This window comes from Rutidosis leptorrhynchoides, chromosome 6, assembly GCF_046630445.1.
Source record: "Rutidosis leptorrhynchoides isolate AG116_Rl617_1_P2 chromosome 6, CSIRO_AGI_Rlap_v1, whole genome shotgun sequence".
In the NCBI taxonomy this organism is placed as follows: Eukaryota; Viridiplantae; Streptophyta; class Magnoliopsida; order Asterales; family Asteraceae; genus Rutidosis; species Rutidosis leptorrhynchoides.
Window position 1 is genome coordinate 345,903,947 of NC_092338.1, and position 11,862 is coordinate 345,915,808.

Below are 11,862 nucleotides of genomic sequence, written 5' to 3' on the forward strand. Positions count from 1 at the left end.
CATTCTGGTTTTACTAAAACGACTTCCCATCCTTGGTTTTGTGGAAAATAACCGTTATGACCATTGGCTAGGCAGCATGTTGTAATGTCGTCAAAAGGACGAGGGTTTCGTAATGTCCAACAGCCCCGTAATAATCTAAAAACCTTGTTTCTCACCCCAACTACTGAATCCGTCACTTGTGGGAAGGTTTTATTTAAAAGCTGCAATCCGATGTTCTTTTTCTCAGTTTGGTAAGAAGCAAACATCACTAACACGTAAGCATAACATGCTTCTTTATGTTGCATGTTAGAAGCTCTTTCTAATTCACGAAATCCTATGTTGGGATATGTTGAGTCAAAATAGGTTCTTAACCCGTAGCGTAAAATTGCATTTGGGTTCCCCGCATTTAACGCTTTAAAGAAAACACGGCGTAACTTAAAGTCTCCCCAATGTGATATACCCCACCTATCAAAGGAAAGCCTTTTATAAACTAAGGCATTTCTGGAAAGTCTTTCAAATGTTTGACAAGTTAATTTCGCCATAACTAAATATGCTGATAAATTCTGACCGACTCTAGACAAGATTTCCTCAATCATATCCTCTGGTAGGTCTTCTAAAATATTCGGTTGTCTACCCTTAACGTCCATTTTGTTTTTATACTGTAAAATAGACAAGGATTAGATTCGTAATAACAAACAATACAAGAAATTTTTACATAGAACATAAAAGTACAAGCACACTACAATACATTTATGACACAACATGCTCACACCCCTCTAATCTGAATCACTGGTTTCTTCTTCTTCGGACTTGGTTCTTTTTCCTAATCTTCTAGGGATATATGATGTTCCTCTAATACGAGTCGTCATTTTCCACATTGGTTTAGAAAAACCTGGTGGTTTAGAGGTTCCCGGGTTATTGTCACGATATTGAAAATACGGGTGTTGATGGTACATATAAAGTTCATCGGGGTCGGAATCAGATTTCTCTATTTTGATGCCTTTTCCCTTATTATTTTCTTTTGCCTCATTAAATTGGGTCGGGGTAATTTCTATAACATCATCGGATTCCTCATCGGGATCCGATTCATCGGAAAATTGGTAATCTTCCCAATATTTTGCTTCCTCGGTGGAAACACCATTGACCATTATTAACTTTGGTCCGTTGGTTGAGGATTTTCTTTTATTTAATCGATTTACTATAGGTATCAATATTTCTTCCTCCGGAACCTCTTCTTCTTCTTCTGGTTCCTCCTCTTCCGATTCCTCCTCTTCTGGTTCCTCTTCTTCCGGTTCCTCCTCTTCCGGTTCCTCCTCTTCCGGTTCCTCTTCGGGAATTTGTGAATCTTCCCAAAATATATTTGATTCTTCATTATTATTAGGTGAATCAATGGGATTTGTACTAGAGGTAGACATCTATCACACAATATCAAACACGTTAAGAGATTAATATATCACATAATATTTACATGTTAATAATATATAGTTTCCAACAACAAAAATGTAAAGCAATCGTTTTTGAAGAAAAACACGGTCGAAGTCCAGACTCACTAATGCATCCTAACAAACTCAGTAAGACACACTAATGCAATTTTCTGGTTCTCTAAGACCAACGTTCGGATACCAACTGAAATGTCCCGTTCATATTGATTATAAACGTTCCATATTAAATGATTTCGTCGCGCGGTTTTGACCTCTATATGAGACGTTTTTCAAAGACTGCATTCATTTTTAAAACAACCATAACCTTTATTTTATTGATAAAGGTTTAAAAAAAACATTACATAGATTATCAAATAATGATAATCTAAAATATACCGTTTACACACGACCATTACATAATGGTTTACAATAAGAATATATTACATCAAAAATAAGTTTCTTGAATGCAGTTTTTACAAAATATCATACAAGCATGGACTCCAAATCTTGTCCTTATTTTAGTATGCAACAGCGGAAGCTCATAATAATCACCTAAGAATAAACATGCTTAAAACGTCAACAAAAATTTTGGTGAATTATAGGTTTAACCTATATATTATCAAATCATAATAATAGACCACAAGATTTCATATTTCAATATACATCCCATACATAGAGATAAAATTCATTCATATGGTGAACACCTGGTAACCGACATTAACAAGATGCATATAAGAATATCCCCTATCATTTCGGGAAATCCTTCGAACATGATAAAAATGAATTCGAAGTACTAAAGCATCCGGTACTTTGGATGGGGTTCGTTAGGCCCAATAGATCTATCTTTAGGATTCGCGTCAATTAGTAGATCGGTTTACCAATTCTTAGGTTACCAAGCAAAAGGGGCATATTCGGCTTCGATCATTCACCCATATAATGTAGTTTCAATTACTTGTGTCTATTTCGTAAAACATTTATAAAACTGCATGTATTCTCATCCCAAAATATTAGATTTTAAAAGTGGGACTATAACTCACTTTCACAGATTTTTACTTTGTCGGGAAGTAAGACTTGGCCACTGGTCGATTCACGAACCTATAACAAATATGTACATATATATCAAAGTATATTCAAAATATATTTACAACACTTTTAATACATTTAGACGTTTTAAGCTTATTAAGTCAGCTGTCCTCGTTAGTAACCTACAACTAGTTGTCCAAAGTTAGATGTACAGAAAAAAAATTGATATATATTATCTTGAATCAATCCACGACCCAGTGTATACACGTCTCAGGCTAGATCACAACTCAAAGTATATATATTTTTGGAATCAACCTCAACGCTGTATAGCTAACTCCCACATTACTGCATATAGAGTGTGTATGGTTGTTCCAAATAATATATACACATGGGTCGATATGATATGTCAAAACATTTGCATACGTGTATATGGTATCCCAAGATTACATAATATATTAGAATACATGTATAATACAATATAAGTTAGCTAGGATATGATCAATATAGATTTCTTACCAATTTTCACGTAGCTACAACAAGAAAAATTATCCAATCTTGTTTTACCAATAACTTCTTCGTTTTAAATCCGTTTTGAGTGAATCAAATTGCTATGGTATCATATTGAACTCTATTTTATGAATCTAAAAATAAAAAGTATAGGTTTATAGTTGGAAATATAAGTTACAAGTCGTTTTTGTAAGAGGTAGTCATTTCAGTCGAAAGAACGACGTCTTGATGACCATTTTGAAAAGCATACTTCCACTTTGAGTTTAACCATGATTTTTGGATATAGTTTCATGTTCATAAGAAAAATCATTTTCCCAGAAGAACAACTTTTAAATCAAAGTTTATCATAGTTTTTAATTAACTAACCCAAAACAGCCCGCGGTGTTACTACGACGGCGTAAATCCGGTTTTACGGTGTTTCTCGTGTTTCTAGGTTTTAAATCATTAAGTTAGCATATCATATAGATATAGAACATGTGTTTAGTTGATTTTAAAAGTCAAGTTAGAAGGACTAACTTTATTTGTGAACAAGTTTAGAATTAACTAAACTATGTTCTAGTGATTACAAGTTTAAATCTTCGAATAAGATAGTTTTATATGTATGAATCGAATGATGTTATGAACATCATTACTACCTCAAGTTTAGTAGGTAAACCTACTGGAAGTGACAAGAAATTATTTAGCTTCAAAGGATTCTTGAACGACTTGAAAGTTCTTGAAGCAGAATCATGACACGAAAACAAGTTCAAGTAAGATTTCCACTCAAAATAAGATTGTTATAGTTATAGAAATTGAATCAAAGTTTGAATATGAGTATTACCTTGTATTAGAAAGATATTTTACTGTAAATAAGAAAGATTTCTTGAGGTTGGATGATCACTTTACAAGATTAGAAGTAAGCTAGCAAACTTGGAAGTATTCTTGATTTTATGAAACCAGAACTTATAGAATTTATGAAGAACACTTAGAACTTGAAGATGGAACTTGATAGAGATCAATTAGATGAAGAAAATTGAAGAATGAAAGTGTTTGTAGGTGTTTTTGGTCGTTGGTATATGGATTAGATATAAAGGATATGTAATTTTGTTTTCATGTAAATAAGTCATGAATGATTACTCATATTTTTGTAATTTTATGAGATATTTCATGCTAGTTGCCAAATGATGGTTCCCACATGTGTTAGGTGACTCAATGGGCTGCTAAGAGCTGATCATTGGAGTGTATATACCAATAGTACATATATCTAAAAGCTGTGTATTGTACGAGTACGAATACGGGTGCATACGAGTAGAATTGTTGATGAAACTGAACGAGGATGTAATTGTAAGCATTTTTGTTAAGTAGAAGTATTTTGATAAGTTTCTTGAAGTCTTTCAAAAGTGTATGAATACATATTAAAATACTACATGTATATACATTTTAACTGAGTCGTTAAGTCATCGTTAGTCGTTACATGTAAATGTTGATTTGAAACCTTTAAGTTAACGATCTTGTTAAATGTTGTTAACCCATTGTTTATTAAATCAAATGAGATGTTAATTTATTACATTATCATGATATCATGATGTATTAATATATCTTAATATGATATATATACATTAAATGTCGTTACAATGATAATCGTTACATATATGTCTCGTTTCAAAATCATTAAGTTAGTAGTCTTGTTTTTACATATGTAGTTCATTATTAATATACTTAATGATATGTTTAGTTATCATAATATCATGTTAACTATATATATATATATATCCATATATATGTTATCATATAGTTTTTACAAGTTTTAACGTTCGTGAATCACCGGTCAACTTGGATGGTCAAATGTCTATATGAAACCTATTTCAATTAATCAAGTCTTAACAAGTTTGATTGCTTAACATGTTGGAAACACTTAATCATGTAAATAACAATTTCATTTAGTATATATAAACATGAAAAAGTTCGGGTCACCACAACTAACTAATAATAATAATAATAATAATAATAATAATAATAATAATAATAATAATAAGAGAAATATATTACTAATAATATTAATAATAATTTTATCAAAATGCTACTAAGAATATAAAAAAAATAAAAATGATAATACTAATATTAGTAATGCTATTAATAATAATATTAATTATAATAATGATAGTATAACAATATATATATGTATATATTTTCATATTATTAATACTAATTTAGATATTAGTACTATAACAATTATAATTTAACATACAATTAAACTTATTAATATTACATCTTATTATTATATAATATATACTAACATACATTGAATATTTAATATTCAAACATTATATAGAATTCATATATATATATATATATATATATATATATATATATATATATATATATATATATATATATATATATATATATATATATATATATATATATATATATATATATATATATATATATATATATATATATATATATATATATATATATATATATATATATATATATATATTCATTTTAATAATAACTTTGTAATTCTATTTATTATCTTACATTTTTAATTCAAATGATTAAAGTGTACTTTATCAATTTAAAATATTATATACATAGTTATATATATATATATATATATATATATATATATATATATATATATATATATATATATATATATATATACACACATATATTTATTTACACAAATTTGTTTGTGAATCGTCGGGAATAGTCAAAGGTTCAAATGATTACATGAATACAGTTTAAATTGTTTTGTGACTCAACATTACAGACTATGCTTATCGTCTCAGAAACATATAATGATCAAGTTTAAATTTGGTCGGAATTTCCCGAGTCGTCACATAATAAATCACAAACATTGAACAAGAATATTATAATAAATTAATAAAAGAAAGGATGGATGTTACCGAATAATGTCGGCAGAATAACACTTGTATTTCTTCATAATATCCATAGTGTTACAATGCTTGATCGCTTCTACTACTAACTACATACTAATCTCCTATTGATCACTAGAGAGCGACAATAGAGAGATAATTACATTTCCTAATCTCTGTACTTTTCTCTTTCTAGAATCTAGAGTGAGAAAGTAGAGAGAGAACTAATCTCCTATAGATCACTAAAGATGTCAAAATTGTAATTAAATGGCTGAAAAAACGGCTTGCCACCTGGCGGGACGTTTGGCAAACCTCTTTGGCAGGCCATTTTCCATGGCCGTTTGCCCAGGCAAGTCGTCTTTTATGCCCGTTTGCTGGCAGGCCATTTTTTCATTATGGCAAGCCGTTTGCTGGATCGTAACTTGTCTTTCACCGTTTTCGCTCTAGAATCTTGGTTTTAGCTCTGTTTTTGACGATTCTTGTGCCCACGCGTTCATAATTTAATATCCTACAACATGAGATTAAGTAAATAAAATTTTTCAAAATTTATAAAATAAGTTATCTAAATGCGAGTTAATCATCTTAGCCGGTTTTGCTCGTTTTTGCTCGTTTTTCATCCGTTTTCAGTGGTTCCTGAAACATAGCCTTTGTAATGACATAATCTATCAAATGAAGCAAATAAATGCTTATTTAGTTGATAAAGTCAATTACTTTATCATAAATGGGGCGAATATCGAGGGTAAAAACGTGACTTTTTAGCCGATATCAGTGTTTACCTAGTCTTGCTTTTATTCCAGCAACGATGTCTCTGTTAGTGACCTCGACTTGTTCGTTGGCCTGTGGGTAGGCCACATAAGTAAATGACTGCTGAATGTCCATGTCTGCACACCAGTCTTTAAATGGATTCTGTGCAAACTGTGTGCCGTTGTCGCTGACTATCTCTCGTGGTAAACCGAAACGACAAACAATGTCCTCCCATACAAAGGTTAAGATTTTCATTCATGTGATCATGCTTAACGGTTTTGCCTCGACCCATTTTGTAAAGTAGTCAATTGCGATGACTAGGAATTTAACGTTTTCGACACCTCTTGGGAATAGACCGACTATGTCGATCCCCCATTTGCAGAACGGCCAGGCGGCGTGTATAGGAATCATGTTAAGACGAGGGGATCTATTGACGGGCCTCATAGTTTACGATCAGATCATGTGTGTCTCGGCACATATGTGGCCAAAAATAACCCATTCTTTTGATCCTGCTGATTATCGTTCGGTAGCAGGAGTGTGTAGAGCAGGCTCATTCGTGCATTTCTTGTATGATTTTTTTGGCCTGTGCTGGCCCAACGCATCTTAAGTAAGGCTCTGTGAATGATTTCCTATACAGGATGTCATTTTTAAAGTTATACATTGGTGCCCGCATTCGTATCCTGCGGGCTTGTAGTTTGTCTTCTGGGAGGGTACCGTCGGCAAGGTATTTTATGAAAGGTGGCATCCAACATTCTTCTTCTGTTGTGATTGTTGCCATGAGAGTGTCCTCTTCAGTTGACTTTCTTTCCAGTACTTCAACCATAACCTTTTTGGTAAAGTGGTCGTAGAGCAGAGAGGCAAGCTTGCTCAATGCATCCGCTTTCTTGTTACGGTTACGGGGTATTTTCTTTATTTCGAATGCCGCGAAGGTTTTGGCTAGTGCTTTCGTAAGCTCTAGGTATTTTTGCATCGATGTATCTCTTGCTTCGAAGCTGCCGTTTAACTGGCTTGCTACCAGTTGTGAGTCGACATAAGCTGTGAGTTGTCGTACATCAATACTTTTTGCCAAGCGTAATTCGGCTATTAGTGCTTCGTACTCGGCCTCGTTGTTTGAGGCAGCGAACTTCAACCGGATAGCGTAGATTATTTCTTCTCCATTTGGGGAAACGAGGAGTAGGCCTATGTCGGCCCCCTCCTCACTTGACGCTCCATCCGTATATAGTTCCCAGAATTCGTGCGTTTCTCTTCTTGTGATGGTGGTTTCACCTTGTTTGATCATGTCAGAGGGGAGCTCTACCAGTAAGTCGACTATGACCTGGCCCCTGACTGAATGTCTCGGGAGGAAGGTGATTTTGTGCTCGCTAAGCTCTATTGCCCACTTCGCCATTTTTCCAGAAATTTCTAGCCTAGTCAGGACGTGTTTGATTGGTTGGTCCGTGAAAACCTGTATCGGATGTGCTTGAAAATATCGTCGTAACTTTCTGGCTGTGTGCACTAAGGCGTAAATTAGTTTTTCCATGGCCGGATGGTTTACTTCTCCGTTTTGTAATACCTTGCTTACGAAGTATACCGGCATTTGGGTTTTACCTCTGTCAGCAATTAGAATCGAGCTGATTGCCTCAGAGGAGGCGGCAATGTATACCGTGAGGGTTTTACCCGGTATTGGTGCTATTAACGTTGGCAGTTCTTTTAAGAATGCCTTTACATCCTGGAAGGCCTTCTCGGCCTCATCCATCCAAATGAAATCTTTCTTGCTCAAGCAGCCCTTTAATGTTTGGAAAAAGGGAAGGGCTTTGTCGGAAGCCCGTAACAGAAACCTTGTGAGCGCCGCTAGCTTCCCGTTTAAGCTTTGCACGTCTTTTTTACTCCTGGGTGATTGCATGTTTTCGATTGCTTGGATTTTCTTCGGGTTTGCCTTGATTCCTCTTCGACGAAATTTAAACTTAATCTTTATATGATTCTGACACGATAAGCAAAGTTTGTAATGTTGAGTCTCGAAAACTTTGGAACTATGTTCATACATTCAATTACCCTTTTGACTATGCTCGACGATTCACGAACGAATATATAAATGGATATGAATATATATATGTATATGTATATATATATATATATATATATATATATATATATATATATATATATATATATATATATATATATATATATATTATAACTTGAAAACGTTAACAAAGTATTAAATGTATAATATTTTAGATTAAACGTATTTGTCTCAATATATGCTTAATATATTCATCTACGGAATTAGAAGATAATACCAACTATTGGATTAGCAGATATTTCAACAATTATAAATCTCGTAAGTATTGTGAAAAGTCTTTGTTGAGAGGTCTACCTTGATTTAAGAAATCTTTCCTTTTTAACTGTATTTGATATATAAATAACTTGCAACGTGTATAGAAAAAGTATATATATATATATATATATATATATATATATATATATATATATATATATATATATATATATATATTAAGGTTCGAAATTATTTTTGTAAACAATAGTAACACCCATTTATTGTTCCGTTTGATAAATAAATATTATATACAAATTTATATTTTTCTAAACGAAAATATATATTTTACAATGTGATAATGCATAGAATTGAATTAGATATATAAAACGGTTCGATATTATTAAATATATTTTAATAAACAACGAGGAATTGATTTATAGAAGCAAATGACCAAATTACTAAAATGTATAAGTTATACTTTGAGTAATATAGTTTATTGATAATTTAAGATTATATTTTGACAAAGGTACGAATCACGAAACGTAAAGTACAAGTTTTCTAAGCATACGAAAATGCATTCGAGAAATCGGAACTGAGACATTAGTCGAGCGTAAACATACGAGTCATCGGACCAAAAATTAAAAGTCAACTATGCACGTGAATATAATATAATATATAATTAAGTAATATAAATTATATATATTATATATATTATAAAAATATGTCGACAAACAAAACAACAACAAAATTGTGAGCTGGATTTTGGGGCCATGCGATCGCATGAGAAATACGCATAAAACCCATGCGATCGCATGGCAGTCAGGATTCAGAAACATTCTATAAATTGGCCAGTTTGTTCGACACACACACACACATATATCTCAATCTCTGCTCTCTATATTTATTATTATTATTATTATTATTATTATTATTATTATTATTATTATTATTATTATTATTAAGATTAATATTATTATTAATCTTATAATTAGGAGTATTATTATTAGTATTATTGTACATAAAATACTACGACGAGGTCATGAGCAATTATTTTCAAAACAAGCTTTTCGAGCGGGATAGAGCTAAGGAAACTATAGGTTATAGCTATGGAGATTATGGGTAATGTTCATGGGTATTATTTGCAAGTCTAACCTAGTGTTTATCATCTCCGTTGAGTCTACGTACTATCCTGCAATATTGAATCACAATATTGATACGTGAGCATTCATATCTTATCTTTTATATATTAATAGTGTATACATGTCTAGTGCTCGAGTATATATGTTTATGCATGCTAGTATGCTAAATTTCGTCGTTAAACAGTTTATGATGAATCACGAATTAAATACATATATTACTAATAAAAGGTATATGATATGCATGTTTTTGGAAAGCTGGCGAAAAATCTATAATTTTTCATTTAGATATCGTATGATTTCGATGAACGAATTAAAAGATATGATCAACTGAATTATGATTGACGTTAATTGAAATTGCTTTTGAATCTGCAATTAATATTTAAACAACTTGTTTATAAGATTGATAAATTGAATTTTTAAATATTACCAGCGGAGTAAATGAATTCTTATATAAGGAACGTCTCGTTTTGTTGAACAATTGTCAAAATTGATTGTTTTATCATATTTTAAAGCCTTATAAAAACTATAGTTTAATTTTACAAAAATTAGGAAACTATGTGAAATGTTAAAATGTTTCGATTGCCATGATCATTCAACTATTGTATTGAGTCAGATTGACTTTTTGAAATGACTTTTGATAACTTTTGTATGTCGATCTCGAGCATTAGGATTGTGATACACTATGACCTGACCTAGCTTGATAGACAATTATTGACCAACATATGTTCTCTAGGTTGAGATCTACGGTTATTTGGTATTCCAAGTTTCGGTCACATTTTGGTGAACGACTTTATGTGCTGCTAAGGTGAGTTTATAGATCCCTTTTTAAATGCTTTAAATATTTTGGGCTGAGAATACATATACAAGTACATACTTAATTCTACACTGAGTTTGAACCGAAAATCCCTTAGGTTTGGTAACTAGTAACTGCCAGTTATAAGAACTGGTGGGCACGAGTAGTAGTATATGGATCCATAGGGCTTGATATCCCCGTCCGAGCTAGAGAACTAGCCTTTTAACGGACGTATGCTATTTGAGAAGCGTACACGTTGGTTTGCGTGTATTATTAAGATGATTATACAAAGGGTATAAATTATATATACGTTAGGTTTAGTTACCAGGGTGCTCAATTTCGTAGAATATTTTGATAAACATTTCTGGATGAAACAACTGAAATCTTGTGATCCACCTTTATGTACAGATTATGCAAAATATTAAAACTATGAACTCACCAACCTTTGTGTTGACACTTGTTAGCATGTTTATTCTCAGGTTCCCTAGAAGTCTTTCGCTGTTTGCTTATATGCTAGACAAGCTATATGCATGGAGTCTTACATGGCATATTTTTCAAGAAAAAGTTGCATTCACCAAATCATCACCATGTATCTTATTTTGACTGCATTGTCAACGGAAGTACTATTGTAAACTATTATATTACGGTGATTGTCTATATGTAGAAATCATCAGATGTCGAAAACCTTTGATTTAAATATTCATTTATGGTGTGCCTTTTCAAAAGAATGCAATATTTACAAAACGTATCATATAGAGGTCAAATACCTCGCAATGAAATCGATGAATGACGTGTTCGTCCATATAGATTTGGAGCGATCGTCACAACTTGACCTTCCAGCCGATCTTCGGCAGAGGGTAATTCTCTTTTGGGCATGCTTTGTTGATGTCCTTGTAATTGACAAACATGCGCCAAGATTCTTCTGCCTTTTTTACCATCATGGGGTTCGCCACCCACGTTTGATATTTTACTTTTTTCATTATACCGGCATCGACCAGCCATTGTACTTCGTTATCCAGGAATTCGCTTCGTTCTAGCACCATTGCTCTTTTCTTCTGAACAACTGGTGTGATATTCGAGTTTACGTTTAGCCGGTGTTGGGCTATTTCTCGTGGGACACCCGTCATGTCGGATG

General features: G+C 32.3%; 2 protein-coding genes across 2 annotated transcripts; both read right to left on the reverse strand.

Annotated features, from left to right (window-relative positions):
• Window positions 1-6,559: 6,559 nt before the first annotated feature.
• On the reverse strand, window positions 6,560-6,982 carry LOC139854770 (uncharacterized). The gene is made up of 2 exons (XM_071844052.1): window positions 6,821-6,982; window positions 6,560-6,766 (listed from the first exon to the last, which is right to left on the reverse strand). The coding sequence occupies exons 1-2, from the start codon at window positions 6,980-6,982 to the stop codon at window positions 6,560-6,562; spliced, it is 369 nt and encodes a 122-aa protein (XP_071700153.1).
• A 106-nt stretch (window positions 6,983-7,088) lies between these two features.
• Window positions 7,089-8,420, reverse strand: LOC139854771 (uncharacterized). Its single transcript, XM_071844053.1, has one exon. It carries the CDS (start codon window positions 8,418-8,420, stop codon window positions 7,089-7,091), a length of 1,332 nt encoding a protein of 443 aa, XP_071700154.1.
• Between the last annotated feature and the right edge of the window lie 3,442 nt (window positions 8,421-11,862).